General features: G+C 38.9%; 1 protein-coding gene across 7 annotated transcripts in view; it reads right to left on the reverse strand.

Moving 5' to 3' along the window:
- ENPP2 (ectonucleotide pyrophosphatase/phosphodiesterase 2) overlaps positions 1-20,448 on the reverse strand; it is a 57,331-nt gene that overhangs the window by 17,208 nt on the left and 19,675 nt on the right. For 4 of the 7 annotated variants that reach the window (XM_062568403.1, XM_062568401.1, XM_062568402.1 and 1 more), the window contains exons 9-16: positions 16,601-16,656; positions 14,294-14,359; positions 13,545-13,617; positions 8,844-8,999; positions 5,049-5,160; positions 3,574-3,699; positions 1,303-1,334; positions 378-505 (exon numbers count right to left, since the gene is read on the reverse strand). In XM_062568403.1, coding sequence (XP_062424387.1) covers positions 378-505; positions 1,303-1,334; positions 3,574-3,699; positions 5,049-5,160; positions 8,844-8,999; positions 13,545-13,617; positions 14,294-14,359; positions 16,601-16,656 — 749 coding nt within the window. The remainder of the gene's footprint in view (positions 1-377; positions 506-1,302; positions 1,335-3,573; positions 3,700-5,048; positions 5,161-8,843; positions 9,000-13,544; positions 13,618-14,293; positions 14,360-16,600; positions 16,657-20,448) is intronic. The other 3 variants (XM_062568406.1, XM_062568405.1, XM_062568404.1) reach the window with 1 other exon arrangement.

Raw genomic sequence — 20,448 nt, forward strand, 5'->3', positions numbered from 1 at the left:
TGTGCCTTCCACTTCCTCCTGCATTCCCTAGTTCCCAGCTGGAATATACTTGCACCTTAATAAATGAGCCGGTAAGCTAAAATACATGTGAGGAGTATATGGAGCTAATCAGTTAAAAAGTACACAGCCATTCGGGGGAACTAATCTGTGCTTCCCTGCTCTGTCCCACTACTGATTTTCCTAAGCTTTACAAAAACATCCTGTTTTGAGACAGCCTCCCCTGCTCCAAACATGATTGATCCTCACCAGGACTCCAAAACTCTCCTTGACCCCCGGCAGCAGGCGGGGGATGCTGACAGGCAGTGCAGCCCCAGAGGCCTTATTTCCTCAGAAAAACAGGGTGAAAATGAGGCTAAAAGCATAAGCAGCAGTTTTACCTTGCCACGTGCCATTTGCGATCCACGAGTAAATGGACCTCCTCAATTCTTCGGTTGTAAGCGTAGTGCAAGCGTTTAGGAAGGTGCTGTTTCAAGTAAGGCTTAAAGTGCTGGTCTGGCTTTCTACACTGAAAACGAAGTGGTTACAAACAGCGCTGTCGTCAGCGAGATGCAGGGAGCACGTAACCTTCAACTGCATAAATCAAGCTGCTGAACGCATTACTGGCGATGCCCCGAAAACAACATGTTCAAGCACACCACCCCGCACAGCCCGGTCTGCGCAGCATCTGTGCAAGGCCAGTGCGCAGGGCGTCATTCCAAGACGTATTTGGAAAACTGCGTTCTCATGACAGTCTTTTTAAAAGCATCGTGCAAAACGTCACATTTCACTCACAGGTGAAGAACTTTGTTCTAATTTGACCAAGGCTTAAATCTCAAACAAAAGCTGAACGCTGAAAACACATCTTGTATACAGGTATATTTAAACCAGTCCAGTTACTAAATTTGATAAAAATCAGGATTTATTTTAAACATTTTTTTCATTAAAGACGGGGTTATGGTTGAGAGCTATCAAATGAACTTTTCCAGCATCTTCAAATTGCTAGTAAAATATTTACCCTAAAAGATTACTTTCCATTTCTGAGGGAACGAATAAATAGACTCAATTCAGGGAGTCAGGACGGTCAGGGAGATTCTGGCTCTGCACTACCCAAAAAGGTTATAAAAGCTACTGCAGTAGCAGACAGTGGAATTCATGACAAACATTAATCTCTACTCATGAAGGGCCCCATTTAACGCTCTTTATTCGCACTAATGATTGGTTTTCCTGCCTAAAGAGTGAGCAGGGAATGCCAAATTATGTCCCAAATTAAGGTGTGAGGTGAGCGGTGCACCTTAGACATACATCTTAGCAAAAAATACTTACTGTAAGGTTGGCAACAATCACTTTAGGGTCATCTGTTAAGAAAATTAAAAAAAAAAAAAGATGAAGATATCAAAAGGTGAACCATCTGCTGAATGAATTACAAGGTAAGAATGTAATATTATAAAAAGTGTTCCTCTTAAAACGTGGCTGATCGTCACTAGAAATACACAGTATATCAGATAGGACATTCTCAATATGAATTAAAATATAACTGTGTTCCCTTCAGTTAGTATTTGTTGCTCAAGTAATGTTGTATGTTGTTCAGTGTTTTCTGATTAATGTTAGTGTTTATTCTACTTTTTAAAGACATTCCAAGTATGATGTCTGCTTCCTTTTAAAACATAGAACCATCCCCAAAATATTCTGAAAACACATTTGAACACAACAATGCACTTTCTTAGAAACAATAATATGTTCATTTTTTTGTATTTTTTAGCATTACACCTGTTGCAGTAAGCTGCTACAGAGTAAGTGAAAAGCAACAGTGAAATATTCTGGATAAGCCTTAGAATTATTAAAAGTCTATGCAAGATGCAGGAAACTCAATCCAACAGTAGCCAATGCTAACTCTGACTTCTTCCAGGGTAAAGAAAGAGCATTTTTCAGTCTAGAGAGAAAGAGCTGGCTAAAAGAAAATATGGTACCATCTTTCTTAATTCTTTTTTGATTGCTTAAGGCATGATCTTGCTTAGCTTGAGCTCTACTGAATCCCAAATCTATTGAACCTATTTCAAAGGTGTGCCTATGAGCCTTGGGGCAGTACTAGGAAATAGGAAAATGGCAGAGGAAGAAAACAGGTGGTGGTTTGCCATTTAATGAGCCAAGCTCCAGTTCTGCGACCAAGAAATATGCTTCTTCATTCTATGTTCACATTGTTCTTTTATAGGCAATTGCAAATATTCGGACTAGGAAGCTGGAGACAGAAGCCAAAAGAGGAGAATGGTGTTGCAGGGAAACCAGAGGTATGACTCAGAGGTCAGTCAGTCTAGCTGATCTTTTTGGAAGACATTGCCATTCATCCTCCAAAGAAAACTAATTTTGCTCAGCAATTCAGGAATTCAAGGATTGAAAGTTCTTTAAAAAAATCTTCTCAGAAGAACTGAAATATAAATTTTCAGTAGACTCCAAAGAGCAGGAATTCAGTCTGGAGACATTCAAGGTCCGCTTGAATGCAACCTTGTCTAACATGCTCTCAGTTACCCTGCTTGAGCAGGGGGTTGGACTAGATGATCTCCAGAGGTCCCTTCCAACCTTACTGATTCTATGATTCTATGTTAGTCCAGTGAGTTTCATCAACATACATTCTGGTTTTATGTTCTGTTTTTAACAGATCTTTAAACACACATGCTATATTCCTAGAGTATAAATATCCAGATAAATTACATTATAGTAAATAAAAATCACATTTTTAAGGTTTCTTTTATCATTCTAAAAATCTCTAATCCTCAAAACCTAACTGTTTGTAAAAATCTGTCTTCAACCAAAGTATATCCAAAGTATCATGAGGAGTCAGTTGGCTGTCCCTGCTATCTGCAAGTCCTCTCCTACAAAAGCTAGCATCCTTGCAGTATACTTTGCAAAAATGTGGCTATTTATGATTTAGATTTTGACTTTCACAGTTTGCATGGTAGCTTAAATTGCCAGCAAAGCCTGATTTGCACTGCTACACTGAAGCAGAGCACCCAAAGTGCTGGTACAAGCCCCATCCCGCTGCCGCTGCCCTGGAGGTGGTGATCCTCAGCAGAGTGGTCAGGGTAGCTGGGGGCAGTAATGTCATAAATCACAATTAGCCTCACCAGAGGACACCTGACAGAGTGCTCAGATCTCCCATATAAGATCAGTTCATCTCAAACGCCAAGTCAGGATGAGGTTTTAATGGTGTAACACAATAAGGTAGTAAGTTAACTGTCCCCCTTGGCTCAAATGCACAATTTACAGTGTTTACTTATATTCTTCAATATCTCCAGCCCGTCTTAGCTATTTAGCAACCCACTCTGCTCCTCATTCATGGCATTCAGTATGAAGAAGTTACTGAATTCAGAATGAACAATTCACTTAATCCACTAGGTCAGAACAGACAAAAGACTCTTTTTACATCCCTCAGGTCCTGTTTTCACTAACAGAAAGGTGAAGAGCAGCCAGTCCTAAGCCATCTTGCCTCTGAATGTCCCATCTACACCTTGCAAACTTACACCCTTCGGGCAACATTGGCCTAAGGAGAGGATGAGGTCTAGTTTTCAGGACATAAATAGCATGATTACATTAACTTACATTTCAGATTACTGCTAGACCTAGGGCGAATTCGCCCTAAAGATCCAGGCAACAAAATAATATCTTCCACATTAGTCAGATAGTTGCTTAAAAATTCAGTTCTTTCACAAGTAGTGTCTTCCATTCCTGCAGAAGAAAAATGCAGAATTAATCCAGCTTGAAAATGAACCTGTTTTCAAAACAGCATGCAAGAGATCTCAGACTATTTTATGCGTTCTTTTCATTTTGTTAACTAATTCTATTCCTCTTCTTTCCAGTCATCTAATTCCAATATTAGAGGATACTCCAACACTGGTAGGAGCCAAATTAGATGCTTTTAACACTTGCCTACATGAGAGAGATACCAGTCTGTAGAAACAATCACCACATTTTACTGTGTGTGCACTGTCACATCTCCAAATTAAACTCGTGGAAAAATCAAAGTGTGTTTCTAGTTTAGTATACAACTTTGGGGATTCTTTTCTTTTAAACAAAAGATTTAAAGAGAAGTCCCACACAAAAGGTATTGCCCGTTAGTGGCCTATTCTAAGCTAGCCACAGATAAACACTTCTCTCCTAGTGTGTGGCTTGGAGGAATGTAATGACAGGCACAGTCCAGTTCTCAGCACAAAACTACCTCCTCTGTAAATTTGTCCTGTCTCATATCCTTCTCTTCCCACATCCAGACAGGAGGCATATTCCATTTTATTGTTAATCTAGCATATCTTGTGAGATTTTCAAAAGCAAAGGTCTGAACAGAACAAAAGATTAGTGTCTCATTAATTTGTGAACATTGGATATGCCACCAAAACTTTCTTTTTCTTGTTTTCCTGTTTTTCCTGTTTCTTTACTAGCATTTACTATTTCTTCTCATGAAAATGTTTCTTCCAATTTCCGGAAGAGTAGGACCTACCAAATCATATAGTTGCTTTTAGTAGGACTAGGATCTGTCCCCTAGATATCTTTTGTCCCTTTTCCTCCTTCCTCCATTATTTTGATGACTTTCTCCATCCAAGCAGACACAGTTCCTCATATACATTCCACTCTTTCTCCTGCTAAGACAGCTTGTCCCATTAATTGCCATGGAGATGTTTTGCTCCAAAGCTCCACTCCTCCCCTCACGAAAAAGTGAACAAGACTACTAAATTGTTTTCTTCCATGAAGGCTGCCTCAAAAAAAAGAAGAACACTCAAGACGTGTTATAGCCTTCCAATATCTGCTGGGAGAGATGCACTTGAACATGACATCCAAAATGGCAAGCTTTGAAAAGCTCTAAATAAAGATCATTGAAATTAAAGAGAAGTTTATCCCAGCAAAAATTAACAGGAGAGTTGAACTGTGAGTCTACACCAACTGGTTGTGTTTTAGGACTTAACCTTCTAGAATAATCATCACAAAAATATCTTAAATGGAACTTTCATTTAGGCTACCCATTATATGTACAGCTATATTGCTCAAGCATTGCTATGGCAATAAAGAACATATTTTTATCTTACCATGATCACCAACAAATATGACATTGACACATCGGTGTAGTTTCAACTGTTTCAGTCCATCCATGAGTTGTCCAACTGTCTTGTCGATCTCCCTCAGGGGGTTTACCATCATCTGTACAAATACACACAACGGAAAAAAGTTACCACTGTCACTGTAGTGTTCCCCTTTTTAGTACAAATGGAGGTCCTTTGGCAAAACTTTGATAGGATAACCATCCAGGTCAAGAGGCAAAGCCTTGGCTGAGCTGTTACACTGACAATTCATATTTTCCTTTTCTATATCCACACCATGATTTCCTCCTGAGAAAGCCATGCTGGGAAGCTGTCACAGGACAGCAAAACACCATCTTTTAGCTGCTCCTAGACCTCCCAAGGACCCTTGTATATTTGGTAAAACCAAGTACCAATAAATTAGAAAAATGCATGACTTTGGGATTCGGTTTGTTTCTTCTATATAAAGAACTCTGCGTTTAAATGACTGTCTTATCTGAAGAGTATAGTCCAAACATGGACATGAAATGAAGCTTTTGACTCAGGATTCACATCCTAAGGCACTAAAATTCACTTCAAAAGATATCTGACACTAGGATGACTACACGCAAGTTACTTGACCTCAGCAGAACGGGGGGCTCAAAGGGAGGCATTCATCCACCCTAAAGCCACGTTTCCAGCATCTCAGTTTGGCAAAATTGTCAGCAGGCCCTAGAAGTCATGGACACAGTACTGGGATTTCCTAACTTAAGTTTCTTTTTCATTAAGAAACAAACCAGAAAACACTAAAATATGCTAACAGGATTCTGTTTTCAGCCATAAGAGAACGAAATATTTTTACCAGAAGGCACAGAGAAGGGAAACATTTTAAAGCAAGATTTTAAGCAGAGGACATGGATTTTGTTTTGGTTTTGAGAAGAAAACACTTCTTGTCACAGTATGCTGACTTCCTCCTCACTTCTGTTTGATTTGGCTGGTCCAAGTATCTGGAACAAAACTTTCTCCCAGTGAAAAAAACAGAATGCTAATAAATTTTGGATGAGAAAAACTAGATTTTAGCAGAATTTTCTGAGAAGAAAAAGCAAACACTACTTGAATATGACCCCAAGCGACAAGGTTCAGAAATTCTCTCTCTGTCAAGGGATTATATTTGAGCCTGAAAATATAGATGATGACACCAGAAGTGTCATCTCCCATGTGGCACTGCAACAACCTGAAAAAACTGCTCACAGGAGATGCAATCACAGTGGAGAATAAGAACAATTTCTGCAATACATGGTAGTGGTTTGGGCACAGAGTGAGATTTTGAAATATTTTGATTCAGGAAAGCCTAAGTAGTTATTGTTACAGCCATGAAATATTCTGAGTTTAGAATAAAAAGAAGAAAATACAGCTACAAGAAAATCATGTTTCAGCACTCTCCCACAGTCAAATAATGAGATTTTTTTCAATGAATGGGAATTCAATTTTTTGAAACTCTATCTATATAACATCAATCACATAAAGAAAGATAACTTTTTCCTCAGAATCCAAATCTTATTCAGGAAAAATGGAAATCCAGATGGATTTCCCATTAACGCTTACTTTTGTCAGCAAGCTTGAGGCTTATATCATAAGAAAAGAACAACATTTACAGAGATTTCAGGGATTCACAAGTGATGTTAATTTGTTTAGCTGCTCCCTTCACCAATCTGTAGGTCTGCAGAGATGCTTTTGAAACTCAAAGTAAGTCAACGCAAATGAAAAATCCTGTTCTTAAACAAAAAGCTCACACAAGCAAGCCACAAAATATTCCAACTCTGCCGTTTCTACAACCTTTGTTCAAAGCAGCTCAGAGAAAGGCCCTCACTCATATTCCTTCATCTCACTGCATTCTTTCTCTCTCCAATTTTTAAATCCTAGCTATCTTTTATTTTTCCATCCTGAATTCAATTTTTTTCCCCTAAATGGTCACTACAGGGTAAAGTCAGCTGTATGTTGCATATTCAGGCAAGGATGTTTTCTGCTCACATGCTGTTTTCACAGGTCACGTGCTTTCCCAAATGCAACTTCCAAAGAATTACTAGTGAACAAATAAAACTCTGGCATGTACCTTTCCTCAACTATATGTTAATCTCAGGACCTTGGGAAACTGTACAGAAGCATTCCTTCTTTGAAGATATATGGATATCTGAGATGGTACTAGAAGAAGGAACTGGTATTACTATGAAAGCATTGGATATGGGATGCAAGACATGCAGACCATAATTAGATTCTCTCCTGAGTTTTTCTTTGGAAGAAGCTTGATTTGGAGCAAGAATGAATTTTACTATATACTCTTTTTCTTTCCTTTGTAGGATCCTGGTCTATACTACATTCTGTTGCTCTTAAACAGTATCAAAAGATCAACTTGCATACGTGATGTTATCATTTGTAACAGTGCGATTTTTTTTCTGAAATCCTAGTGATAAATTCACAGTTGACTTTTCATGAAGAGTTCTAAAAGGGATAAGAAGTTTGGATAAACTTCTCATTCAGAGAAAGAAATTAAAAAATCACATGTGCTCACATCAGGAGGAATGTTACAAGACATTTAAATACTTAAATAGAGAGATAGAGAGATATAAATAGAGATAAGAGAGATATATAAATAGAGATATAATATATCTCTATATAATATAATATATCTCTATATAAATAGAGATAAGAGAGATATAATATCTCTCTTAAATAGAGAGATATAACTTGCCAGGCAAATTAATGAATAATTAATATATTGTCCATAGCAGTTATCGGTTCTTCTCTCAGGTAAATCAGTGTTAAAAGTACTCTGAGATTTTTCCATTTTCTTATACCTGACAATTTTCTTGAAGGTTGAGTTCAGAATGGGTCAGAATAACTATTTTAAGCTGAATCTTTACAATATGTGCAACAAGTTAAAACACACCACACACACCTATTGAGAAGACTGTCTATGGCCTCTTACAAAATACAGTGAAAAGTCAAGGGTTTTGTTTGAAGCCTAAAGGAGAAGCATTTAGGTTGCTTATTTTACAACTTTTTAAACTGTTTAGTTAAAATTCCTAAATGAAAAGAATACAGAAATTGCCTGTTAACCCCTCTAAATATATTAATTAGTGCCAGGTGGAGAAAGGCAGTACATAAGGAATACCCTTTTCCTCCATTTTCATCTTTTTCCGATGAAGCGATTTCCCATTGACATTTTTCTTGTGAAAATAGACTTCTACATCACTGTACACTTTAGCTGCAATCTGTCATTCAGAAATCATGTAATCAAGAATCCCTTGCCCTCCAAAACCACAAATTGGCTTTAAAATAGTTATTTTTAAAATAGCTTTCCAAAGTTTTCCTTTTCCTTTTAGTTAGTCACATTTTCAGGATTTCTCCTTAAACAGGACAGCTAGAGATAGAGTCTCAAAAAATCATGAGACTTTCAAGAGCTGGGGAGTTAAGGAGGCTATCAAGTATCACAGAGTTTATAATAGGTCACAAGGGTTAGCAACACTGATAGTATCTTCCCAGGGATTTATACAGCATTGCCTCTAGTTGATGGCTGGGTTTAAAAGAGATTTTAAGACGAGTTTCCCTAAAGCAAACAGAGTCTGAAACAAGAAAAACAGTTCCTAGAAAACTTGGTCTTTTTAGCTGCTTTCCTTTGGGTCCTTCAGTACACTTACAGAAGTTCTGTCTGCAAAGTCCCAACCTGAAGCATGGAGGGAACTCCCAAGTTGAAAAAATAAAGCCAGAGAAGTGCCTAAAAGGTGGCACTTCTGCCATAAAGTTTTGGAACACGTGTAAACTTACTTTCTTCCGGCGAGCTTGCGCAGCATATTGATCCACTTTATGTACTTTTCTTCTTCTTTTCTTTGGAGCTGCAACTGGTCTTTCCTGTCTCCTCTTAGGAGCAAGCTTTCTCTTAGGTCTCTTAGGCGGAGTAAGAGGGGAGCCATAACTACTCTCCTGTACTGGCGGGGAGAGATGTCTGGACTCAGAAAAAAAGCCCATCTTGACTAACATCAGATAGCAAGGCTACCTACGTCAGCTAATCCTCAAGCACAAATACAGTGGCCTCTTCAAAATTTTAGGCATTTGGACAATTTAGGATCTCTTTTTAAAGAGGAATCCACCAAATTGTACTGAAAGCAGAATAGCAGTTATGAGAGCAGATAGCAAAAAGCAAATGAAATTGGTATTTCAGGAGAGGGTAGCTGGGGCTTATGTTTTGTGAAAAGATTTGGTTTTGGTTATTTTTTATTCATCAAGTATTAATCCACTAATATTACCGAAAGACTACCAATATAAGTAAAGTTCGTTACAGACAATTTTATGAGGTCTTGGAGGAAAGGGCAGTGGGAATGAAACATCTCACTTTGTCGATGGTTCGAGTACTAGCACCTGCCCAGTAGGAATGACTTTCTGCAAGGTTTCCCACACACTTTTTGCCTGAATCGGTGACTCTCGGTACCCTTATCAGTAGCATTAGTCAGTGCCACCATTCTGTGCAGATCATGTACCTCAATGAAATCACCTGAGCCCCTCTAGTCACTCTCTAGGGACTACAGTCCATGGAGCTTATATTCCTTCAAATCAACTGGGCAGGGCATATTTACTAGTGGCAGTGCATCAGAAAGCTGCACTGCTACCTGCCTTATACCATTTTGGGGGGTAATTTGAGAACTGCACCTCCTAGCATTTTCAGTACAGCATCTCATATGGGTAATATTGCAGGGGTTTTCCCCAAAAATGCACAGATAACTGAGATAGACTTATAGAAGTAAAAAAGCCTTTTTAAGACTTGACTGGGAAAAAATACCATTATTTAACTCACTGATGCTTTTAACTGTACAGTTCCCATTGACTTCAACACAAGTTGGAGTCACTCAGCACTGCTCAGGAAAGCAGCGACAGAAGAAGCCTGCTGGGAGACAGTAGAGTAACTATGGCACGGCGAGTAGAACAGAGCGCGCCGGAAAGGCTTGAGAAGAGTTGGTGATTTATGATGATATTTACTTCTACGTATTTAGTCAGCTTCTCACAGTTGTTCAGTTACAGAGTTATGTAAATAGGGAAGGGGAAGGAAGGGGATGTTACCATCTGCCATGCTGTTTCATTGCTTCCAAGGCAAGCAGCTGGAAAGGAGATTCTAGTCCAGTCCCATTCGTCTCTCTCCAGAAAGGCATTTTAATAAAGCAGCACCAGAGTTCTCTTTTTTAAAACGCTTCAAGCTTTGTGCAGTCCTGATGAGAGGAGCAGCAGGGAAAGGAAGGATTCTCATTTTACTCTCTCTGAATAAACTCAGACAGAGCTTCACAATGCCAGAAACACACGAGCGCAGGAAACCCAGGAGTTCTGAACACCAAAAATGGTCGTCTCCAGACAGCGTGTTAGAGGAGCAGCGGGAACGGCTTAGCAATGCCAGTTTTCGATGTGTTTTTAGAGCTCTTACAGTAATATATTTCTAGAATATTTTATATCCAACGAAAAGTTAGCTTGGAGGAAAAAAATAAAAGCCAAGTTCTTATTAACCAGCCAAATCTTAGTCTTGCTTGAAAAGAGTCAGAGTAGAGTTACGGAGGAGGGAAACGAATCCCTCCCCGCTTACAGAAGGGAACTGTAACATCACAAGAGTAACTAGCCAGCCAAAGCTCTGCTTCTTGACCCAGACAGACCAACCTACCAGAGTTCAACCGCAGAAGCACAGAGGGAAAGAAAAAAAATTGCAGAAGTAAATCAAGAGCAAGCATATATTCGATAACTCCCATCAACAGTTCCTGAAAATAGAATGGAACCTCCTAAAAATACATCCTAAGGAGTTTATTCAGGTCTCATCAAAATCATACTTGGACAACCAATTCCATTTACATTGAAACTCACGATACTAAAGGACATGAAAAGTCCTGTAGTGGTCATTGGCCATAACCTATATTCCATTTATATCAACAACACTAGCAATTCACCCATAAGGTTTAAGTGCTTCTAATTTACTTTATTCCTAGCTTTTAAGGCACTCTGCACGTAGGTTCTTGTGTATGTCCTGCGAAGTTCTGAGTGCCATCAGCTGAAGTCACTGGAAGCTGAAGATAATCAGCAGTGAACGCCTTCAGACCTTTAAGATTATACATTTAAGATACATTTAGAGCATTATTTGGAATAAGACTCTAACAGAGTACTCTAATAGACATTTAGAGGATTTCAAGATGTAAAATTATTCCTCAAGCTATTAAATGCATCAAGAAAAGCTCAGGATAAGATATTTACTGTTTAAAAGTAGAAATCAGAAGCCCATCTTAAATATAACAGATAATTGTTCAGAGATTGTTTTCTAACATTATTGTTTTGTTGATCTGCCCTTGGATGAAGAAAAGTGGTCAGGACTAGTCCAACTGTCTAACTGCTGCCAGCTGTACACAAGAAAAGAATGATTTCATAGGGAGATCATGCACTTAGTATCAAGCAGCTGAAAGGGATCCCTTTAAGGACTTCCTTCCCGGCTGATTTATGCAAGTTTTATAGCTCCTAAAAATTATATTGAAGACAAAGTGTAAAGAGATACAGCATAAAATACCTCCTAGCTTCTCTGTCCTGAAACCAGGCCACTCAATGAATCTCAACATCTGTATCCTTACACAGCTGTACTCATTTATTTAAATTTCCATTCACAAAGTTATGGCCACTGTTTGAACTGTAAGCCCATATATGCTGATCTACTAAATTGTCTGTTTTCAATTTGCTAAAAGTCAGTTTCATGCTTTTCTTGTGTTTTACACAAATGACAAATCAATTTATTTGTAAAACTTTCATCAGCTGTTAATTCACACTTACTATGAGTCTAAGCATTTTCTTGCAAGAGGCCAAACTTTAGATAACCATCCAGAAGAATCCCCAAACAACAAGAGCCTTAGGGGGCTTTCTACTTTTATCATGACTTTCGTTATGATGATACAAATACCTTGAACTTTTTAGACACTTATAATTAACCTGAAACTAGATTACTCAGCATTGGACTCTTAACTGGCTTGTTAAAGGCTCAAATGTAAAGAACAAATTTAATGTCATCTTCATAGCCTCCTTTAAGTCCATGGAAAGAGCCCCACAACTCTGTTCAGAAGGAAGTGGTTGTCTACAGATAAATAAAATTACAGTTGTCAGTCATAAAGCACAAATAGTATTTGTAACATTTCAATAAGAGGAATTTTAAAGCACTGTTGAGCTGTATCAGGACCAGAGAACCCTTATTCCCCAAACCCTCCTTGACCAAGTCAGTCATCTCTTCTGCTGTGAGCCAAACGACCACATTAAGACATATGCAGGTGGCCAGTGGCATCCTCCAGCTTAGGAAGACTTCAGCCTGCTCACTTTAGCAAGGGCTCCTTCCTTCTGTGCCATATGGTGTTTCAAGCACGCAAGTAAGAAACTACTGCTAGGTACCTGGCTGCTCTGGGAGTCTGCTGTAGCAGCTTTCAAAGGGTAGGTATCTGATACCCTCCTCAGTTTTCAAAGGTTTACAAACACTTTTTTTTACCCTTTAAAGGGCATATCTGCAACGTCCTGAAATCTTATGACTGTGATCTAGGGCAGACATTTGCACTGAAATTGGAAGAGTTTTGCCACATGTTCAGCTCCCAGCCACCCTAAGCAGTGAGATATCAGGGCACAAAATTTGTTTCCCCTTCTGACAAATCCCAGACAACTGCATAGTCTAAATGCTGATAACCTGCTCAGCGTTGGCAGGGAAGCGGTACTCATTACTTTGAGTCAGCTACTGAAAGCTCAAACAAGGGGTTAAACTAGTGTAGTGTTCTGAACATAAGTTTTCATTAAAATACCTTACGGTGCTTCAAAACATTTTCCAAACTCAACAGTCCAGTCCTAAGGGAACAGTATTGGCAGAACTTCCTGAATCCCTGTAGGGCCTATATGAAACTAGAAATAGCAGATTTTTAACAGTTCATGACAGACTGGAATTATCAGTTTGGCTACTGCAGGATATCAGCTTTAAAGAAACCTTTTTCCTTTTCTGCCTTTTCCTTCAACATTTTCAACATGATATTTTTATTACTTTTGGGAAGGAGAAATTTTTGAGGAATGTTAAATTTTGCTGTCGAACCCAATTAATTTTGGTTTTTCCTTTTCTGCCTTTTCCTTCAACATTTTCAACATGATATTTTTATTACTTTTGGGAAGCAGAAATTTTTGAGGAATGTTAAATTTTGCTGTCGAACCCAATTAATTTTGTATCTTTGCCAAGGAAATCTTTCCATTTTCATTATTATATCACGCAGAGAAATAGTCTTATGAAAGGCATTGGCAGTTCCTTCTTAAAAGTGAATCTTAGAAGATATATTCTTAAGACAATAACTTCGCTTTCTCTGGCAGAGGGGAAGCATACTGCAGAATCAGGAGAAAAAAAAAAGTTGCTAAAAATGTTACTCCTGAACAATGGTAATTATTCCAAAAAAATATTCAGGACATGAGCTTTGTATACAGAAGAAAAGCTATACTAACCTCTGAGTTGAAAGGACCATATCTGTGGCCAGCAGCATCTGGTTGTTCAGAGTAGAAAGCATAAACATAAGGCCTGAAAGAAAGAAAAGCCTTGTTCACATAGCTTTCCTTCAATAACAACAAAAAACCCAAACCTGCCAGGCCAAGTCAAATCAAGTTAACCTTCCAACTAGAGTTGGCTTTATGGAAAGAAACTGTTGTTCAGTCCTATGTTTCCATGGTATGATTAAACAATTAGTTGTTCTACAAATTGATTAAATCCAAGCACACATGCAGGGAGGCTCATGGGGTACCATCTGAGGACATGCACTCTTTTCTTAATTTTGTAAGAGATCATAACAACAGCTCACACGAGCTTTGCAGTCTGCAGCATGTGAGAACTTGTGTACTAAAAAAATAGTGAGAATTAAAATCTTTAAATTTTCCCAGTCCTCAGGGTACAGTTCTGCAATTGCCAGTAATCGTCTGTAAGGTTGTAAAGCCATTATTTGACTCAGTAAGACAAGAACGATCCAGCTTAATCCATGTAACTAAAAGTTTCTTGATAGAAAAGAAATTCATACCATAAAATTATTGAGAAGAATCAAAATGTTGATGATTAAAAGCTGGGATCCAAAAAAAATCTTCAATTTAGTGACACTACAACAGAAAAAATCTTGTAAAAATAGAATTTCCCCTTGCTCTTCCAGCTACTTTCAAGGAGATGAAAGGGGCCATCATGCAACAACAGAGGACAATAAGTAAATTACCTTTCATTATCCGGAAGGGTTAGCCACTGCAGTATTGTTAATATTCTGCGTTCATGAGGGATGACACTGAGTCAAAAAAATGCGAAAGGAATGCCTTATTATCACAGAATACAAAAAAAAAAAATCATACTACAAATTGATTCTGACACGATAAAGACCAAACATCATAATGTCGTTTTCTTTTAGTATGTTTTATCTTCTCTCCTCTCATTTGGTACTGATTTTTATTTTGCAAACAGAATCACTTCAGATCTGCTAGATGTCCACAGACTCCATGAGAAAGATGATTAAATGCTTGCCCCTCGAGTGAGAACTCAAGGCACTAAGTTTAACCGTTCTAAATTGCAGTGAAGAAGGATCCATTCCTGTAGCTAACCCAGGTAAGCCAGTTGTATTCACAACAGCACTGCCATTGAAGTCAAATGGAGAGCTGGCATGAATAAAAACATGAAATTGCTCACATCGGTAAAAGTTTACACAATCATCCTTCTACAGTAGTTTTAAGGATGCTGGAAGAGTTCCCATTGATTTACTAGAAACCAAATGAAGGCCTAAGCCAGTGTAAATCAAAATAGATGCACTTGGAGCACCAGGCCAGCAACACAATAAATTGCACAACTTCGACAACTCCTCACTCTGCAAAACACGTTTATCCTATTTCACTGTTTGTATCCTGAGACTTCCTGCTTGGCTACTGAGGCCAGAATTCACGCTATGAGAATGACTAACCTTATAAACAAGCTGTTAAACTTCAAAAGATCTCATCTTAATGAAGCTCTACAGGCCACTGACCATGCTATTACTATAATACAGTAGCATTTGTCGATCCAGATTCCATCAGGTCAATGCAGACTCCTGAGACAGCAATCAAATTCAGCCATCCTGGATTCACCACGCTGAATCAAATTCAACATTATTCGGAAACCCATTGAACAGTGAAATAAGGATGCCAAGAGCCATTTTTAAACAAGTCAGTTCTTAATGGCTTGCAGGGCAACAGTGGTCCCGAGTCTCCTGCTATGCAGACACCTTTTCATTATAAAACAACTACAAGAATGAGAATTTATGCTAAAAATTTGCAAACAGGACAATACTCAAGATTATTATCTACTTTATGGTATTGCATACAACTGGGCAATATCATAAAGTTGAATAATCTCAGGTATTGCCTAGTTTGCAAGTTTTTATTAGAGCTGCAATTTGAAAAATCTACATTATTCCAATTCAGTCATTTGAGACTGAAATCGTTTTAACACTTACGTTTGTCTGAAAGACAGTTAATCTAAAAATTTTCTGTCTTGAATTAAATAATATAGTTTTAAGGAGGATATGTAGCATTCATACACAAAGTGGCTGAATTCCTCCCTTAATATTGACGTTCATATGAATTGTAATTGGTTATCTCCCATAACATTTTCTGTTCCAAAGGACGCAAATGACCACCAGCCTAGGTGTTTATGATGACCATCTAGATGTATTCTTTAGAACCATATAAATTTCTTTGTTTTGTAGAGCTCTAGATTAAAGCTCTGTCAAGTAGCTGGTTTGCAAGCCTAAATCTATGATCATCTTTGTACTTGGTACACTTTTATTATTCTCTCCAAACACGATATTTAGGTAGCAAAGAGCATTATTGTTAACGGAATCACAAAAAAAGAGGCAAACTCCTTAGTACTTCAGTCTTCACAGCTTGCCCATTCTCTTCACTCCTGGGATCATGCCACCAGCTTGATCCACAGAAATTCCTCAGAACTCAGAAATGATCAAAATTTCTTCATTCTCATGCAGGAAGGTGCTTCTTAGCTGGGACAAGGGAAAAATAATTTGGAATAGCAGAGACCTTCAAGACTGTCTTTAAGAAAGGGGATTTGGATATCTTATTCAGAGGTCAAACAGACTGGAATGTAAAATGAGTGTGTATTCTAACTGCTTTAAGGCAATTAGGCTGCTGATGTCAAATGACATGAGAGGACAATAAAGGATTTTCCACAAACACTCTAGAAACGTTGTTATCAAAACTAAAGGGCAAAACAACACACAGTCAAATGAAGGAAAATAATTTTTGACAGTCACACATCTTTTGTTCAGACAATTGCTAAAAAATCAGTGGTGCATGAACTTAAAAAAGCAAATTATAGCATGTTTTAGTTATCCGAAGTATCACACAAAGGAAACACAAGAGGGTTACAGATACAGCCTTCAGCTAGGAAGACACTGAATGCTTAGTGCAAGGAGCTTAATAAACACTTGTATCAAATTAATTCTGAATTACTAGTTACAAGTCTCCAGAAAACAGCGGGCACTTACACAGACCAGAAGAACGTGCCAGCTTTCACTCCTTGCTTGGCTGCAGTAATCCAAATCTAATGAGGAAAATATAAGAGGATTAGAATGTGCTCAGGTCTTTAATGTCCCTCTAAAATCAAAAGAAAATGTTTTCAAGACACATTCTTCTACACTGAATCTAGAAATAAAAATTGCAGTCTTCAGCCTGCATCCCTAACACAAACACTCAGAGTAACAATCCCATGCAGATTCCGCAGCAGTGAATCGGTGCTTTACCAGCTATGCCATAAATTCTTTCAACCCTAAATATCTGTGTTGCTTTTATATTTCACCTGAGCACCTTTGTGTTCATTTTTTGGAAAATATTCAGTTGTGAAACTACCATATATTTAAGATCACAGCATAAAACTACTCAGGGTCAGACTCAGGGTCGCTCTATCCCAGTATTCGACCACCAGGAGCAGTCAATAGAAAATGCTTTGGGAAAGCATATGCAGAAAAGGGTGCAGATATGGTGAACAGAGGTGTAAAGAAAGCAGAAGGAGACTCCTTCCTCAGTTGGAGTTTAAGAGCTTTCAGTGCTCACCCAAAATGGTGATTGATGGGAATGATGGAAACAATCCCCATGAATTTATCACATCTTTTATTTGAATCCATCTATTTTTCTGGCTTCCACAAAAGCTCGTAGCAGCAAGTTCCACAGTGTAATCACATACTGCACGGATTTATTTTTCTTTTGTTTGCTTTAAGCCTGCCAATTTCACTGAGGTTAGGATGAAGTTTTCATACCATGAAAACAAGTTATTAATCCATTCTCTTCTCATTTCTGTATACCTTTCATGATTTTATAAGCCTCTTCTGTATTCCCCTCTACTATTCCTTTTCAAGCTAGAGCAGCCTTGGTTTGTTTGATCTTTCTTTAATGAAATCCATTCCATACCTCTGGTTATCCTCATTAACCTTATACAAGGCAGGGGGATGAGAACGATCAAAAATTAGGAAGCTCCCAAATTAAGGTAAGTATGCAATATGAATTTATAACCTACAGAACTAAATTTCTTTTGCAAAGAAGTATCCAAATTATTTCAAAAGTCATTTAAGTAGTAATGGCTTAAAGGCCGGTATTGTGTATATAACTAGGTTACTTCTTCCCCGTATACATTACTTATGCATACTGCATTTCATATATTTCATGAAAATTTAAGCCAAGCTCCTTACTTTGTAATTACAAACCTCCTGGTTTACTTTAAATTAGCTGCTTGAAAGCACATTCAAGATTACTATACCTTGCTAAAGTAGACACTTAAAACTGTATTATTTGTATGTCATGCCTGAATTTTTCACACATTAGTTTTAACTGAAGCAAATTTGGCACAGTGTGATGAAAGATCATTTCCACCTTGAGATCACAGTAAATGGCAATTATATCTGTACAATGTTATACTAATATTCATTAAAAAATAGGCATCTTTGCCCTCCAATCCAAATGCCTCCTGGGTATATCTCTTCTCTGCATCATCTTCAGTTCCTACTGTCTCTAATCCAGTTATATTAAAATCAACATATAAAGAGCGTTTGCCTTCACTTCATTCAAAATTTTCAGTAAGGCATCCTCTTTTCCAGGAGAGAATACAACCTTGGTAACTTTAAATGGTGGTTTACTAAATTAACACAGCAACAACAGGGATGAGAACGATCATGGCCTTGCAGCTCACTGCTCTTGGTTTTCAGGTGCTTCCAGGCAAGAGTCTGGTTTCAGGAGTGGTTTGTATTGCTGTATGCTCACACAGCCCGTAGACAGGGAGTCCCCTCAGCATCATCCCCCCAACCTACATAGCCCCAGCCCTGCATGGAGGCATGGACCACAAACGGATGTGGTTAAAAACTAACCCCCTCCCCCCCAAAAAAAAAGAAAAAAAAGAAAAAAAAGCTGAAATTATATTCAAAATTTGTTTTGAATTGTTGACTAATGGGAACGCTACTTTGAAATGTTCACGTAGTACTAGCCCTGACAGGATGGGGCAGAAAAACACAGGTAAACGTGAGGAGAGAGATGCGGAAGGGCTTGTCCTCTTGCAGATCACGTTACTGAGCCCGGGGCTGCAGAGACGCGCCTGTAGCACAAGGCTGCGTCCAGGAGCTCGCTTGTGGCACAAACTCCAGCACGGGGGATACAACCCCAGCATGGACCCTGCGTCTCACTGAAGCTGCTGTAGTCCATATTCGTTAGTGGTTCTCAGGCTACCCAGGTGAAAAGCATGCTTAACGCAGTAAGGTTTTCGGCTGTGCTGTAGATACACTCCTAGAGCAGAACCCCCTCGTGGCAGAGAAGAGAGGTCAAACTCAAATCCAGCATGAGGAGTGTCAGCTCCACTGCTGTTATGCTCTTTGGTCTTGCTGTATTTGGAAAACCATTGTCCCTACAGAGCTGCAGCAGATTTATTTGTCTTTGAAAGTGTTTGTGTTCCTGCAAAGTTCAAATAATTTTGCAGATATCTTTGGGCACTTACCAAGAAACTAAGCTCAGGGGAATTCAGTATCTAGATTTTACCATCTGTTAACTCTCATTTAGTTTTCTAGTACTTTGGACTGCACAGATCCAAGTGGTCTGATCCATCTATGGGTGGCCAAATCAGATCAGTTTGTTTCACATGCGGCAGCTCAAGCCTTCCTGTGCTGCTCCCAACTTTAACCATGACCTTGTCCATTGTAGGCAGTGATTTTAAACTGGTGCAAAAGACATCTCCTCTCTGGCCAAGAAGTTGGTAGCTATTTTTTATTCCAGTCTAGCACACAGCATGCTTTATGAATGCCAAATAAAAACTGCATGACTGCCATCCTGAACAGGAGCCAATGCAAGCAACCATCCACTTCCCACCTGTGCGCAAAGGTCAAAGACACATGCGGCTTTAACCAGCACCCCTCACCAAACACTGATTCTAAGAAACTTCAAAGCCCTTGCAATACCAAGTTCAGGATAGGACAAGAGACAAGCCTGAAGAGTGAAAACTTCTATGTTTTAAACCATTCCTTTTTAGAGCTGTTCTTATACAAGGCTGCAGGGCCTGACAGCATCCCCAGGACAAGAAAATTAGGGATCAACCCTAACTGTGCACTCCTAGCACCTCTCTTGGGCCAGCTCTAGAAGGCAGCAGAGAGGGCTAGACTCCCACTTCCGAAGGCAGCCAGATGGGTTAAAAAACAGCAGTCTCCCTGATTCCAAGCTTACCACCTCAGAAAAACAGCAATTTATATTGGTGTTAACTGCTGGGACGAGGACACGTCTGCTGGACTTGAAATGAGCTTAACAACTAAGACAATGATCTGCTACAGTCAAAGACCAACAAATCACATGGTCCATATCTGACCCCCATGTCTGAGAAGTAAGTCTGCATTGACTCCTAATTTAACTCAGGGCTACAATAAAAAAAATAAATAAATAAATAAAGAGAGGAGCTCAGTTTATCTGAAACCAAAATGAGAAAAATTCAGAACAATTCAACAGCGTACCTACAGACACTACCCATAGCTAAACATTTGCAGAGATATCTTAATGCGTACAGAGAAGCAACAGCAGTCCTCCAGGTCAGGCACTTCTACCCATCTATCATTAAATACACTTTAAACCCCACTCCTAGTGTGTTTGAGTTGTGACAGTTATCACTGGTAAATCCAGCGGCAGCAGTCTCGGACGTTGTGCTTCGGTACCCAGCCCTTTTGCCACTTCGGGAAAGCGAGACAAAAGCTTGTCAGCGGCAGTAGGTGATGGGAGCACTTAAGTTTCATTACTGCTCTCAGCTATCGGATGACAACTCCGGCAGGAAAGCACGGCAGCTAGGCCACATCTCTCAGAGCCTTTAATTTAAATT

This window comes from Rhea pennata, chromosome 2 (genome assembly GCF_028389875.1).
Source record: "Rhea pennata isolate bPtePen1 chromosome 2, bPtePen1.pri, whole genome shotgun sequence".
NCBI classification, from domain to species: Eukaryota; Metazoa; Chordata; class Aves; order Rheiformes; family Rheidae; genus Rhea; species Rhea pennata.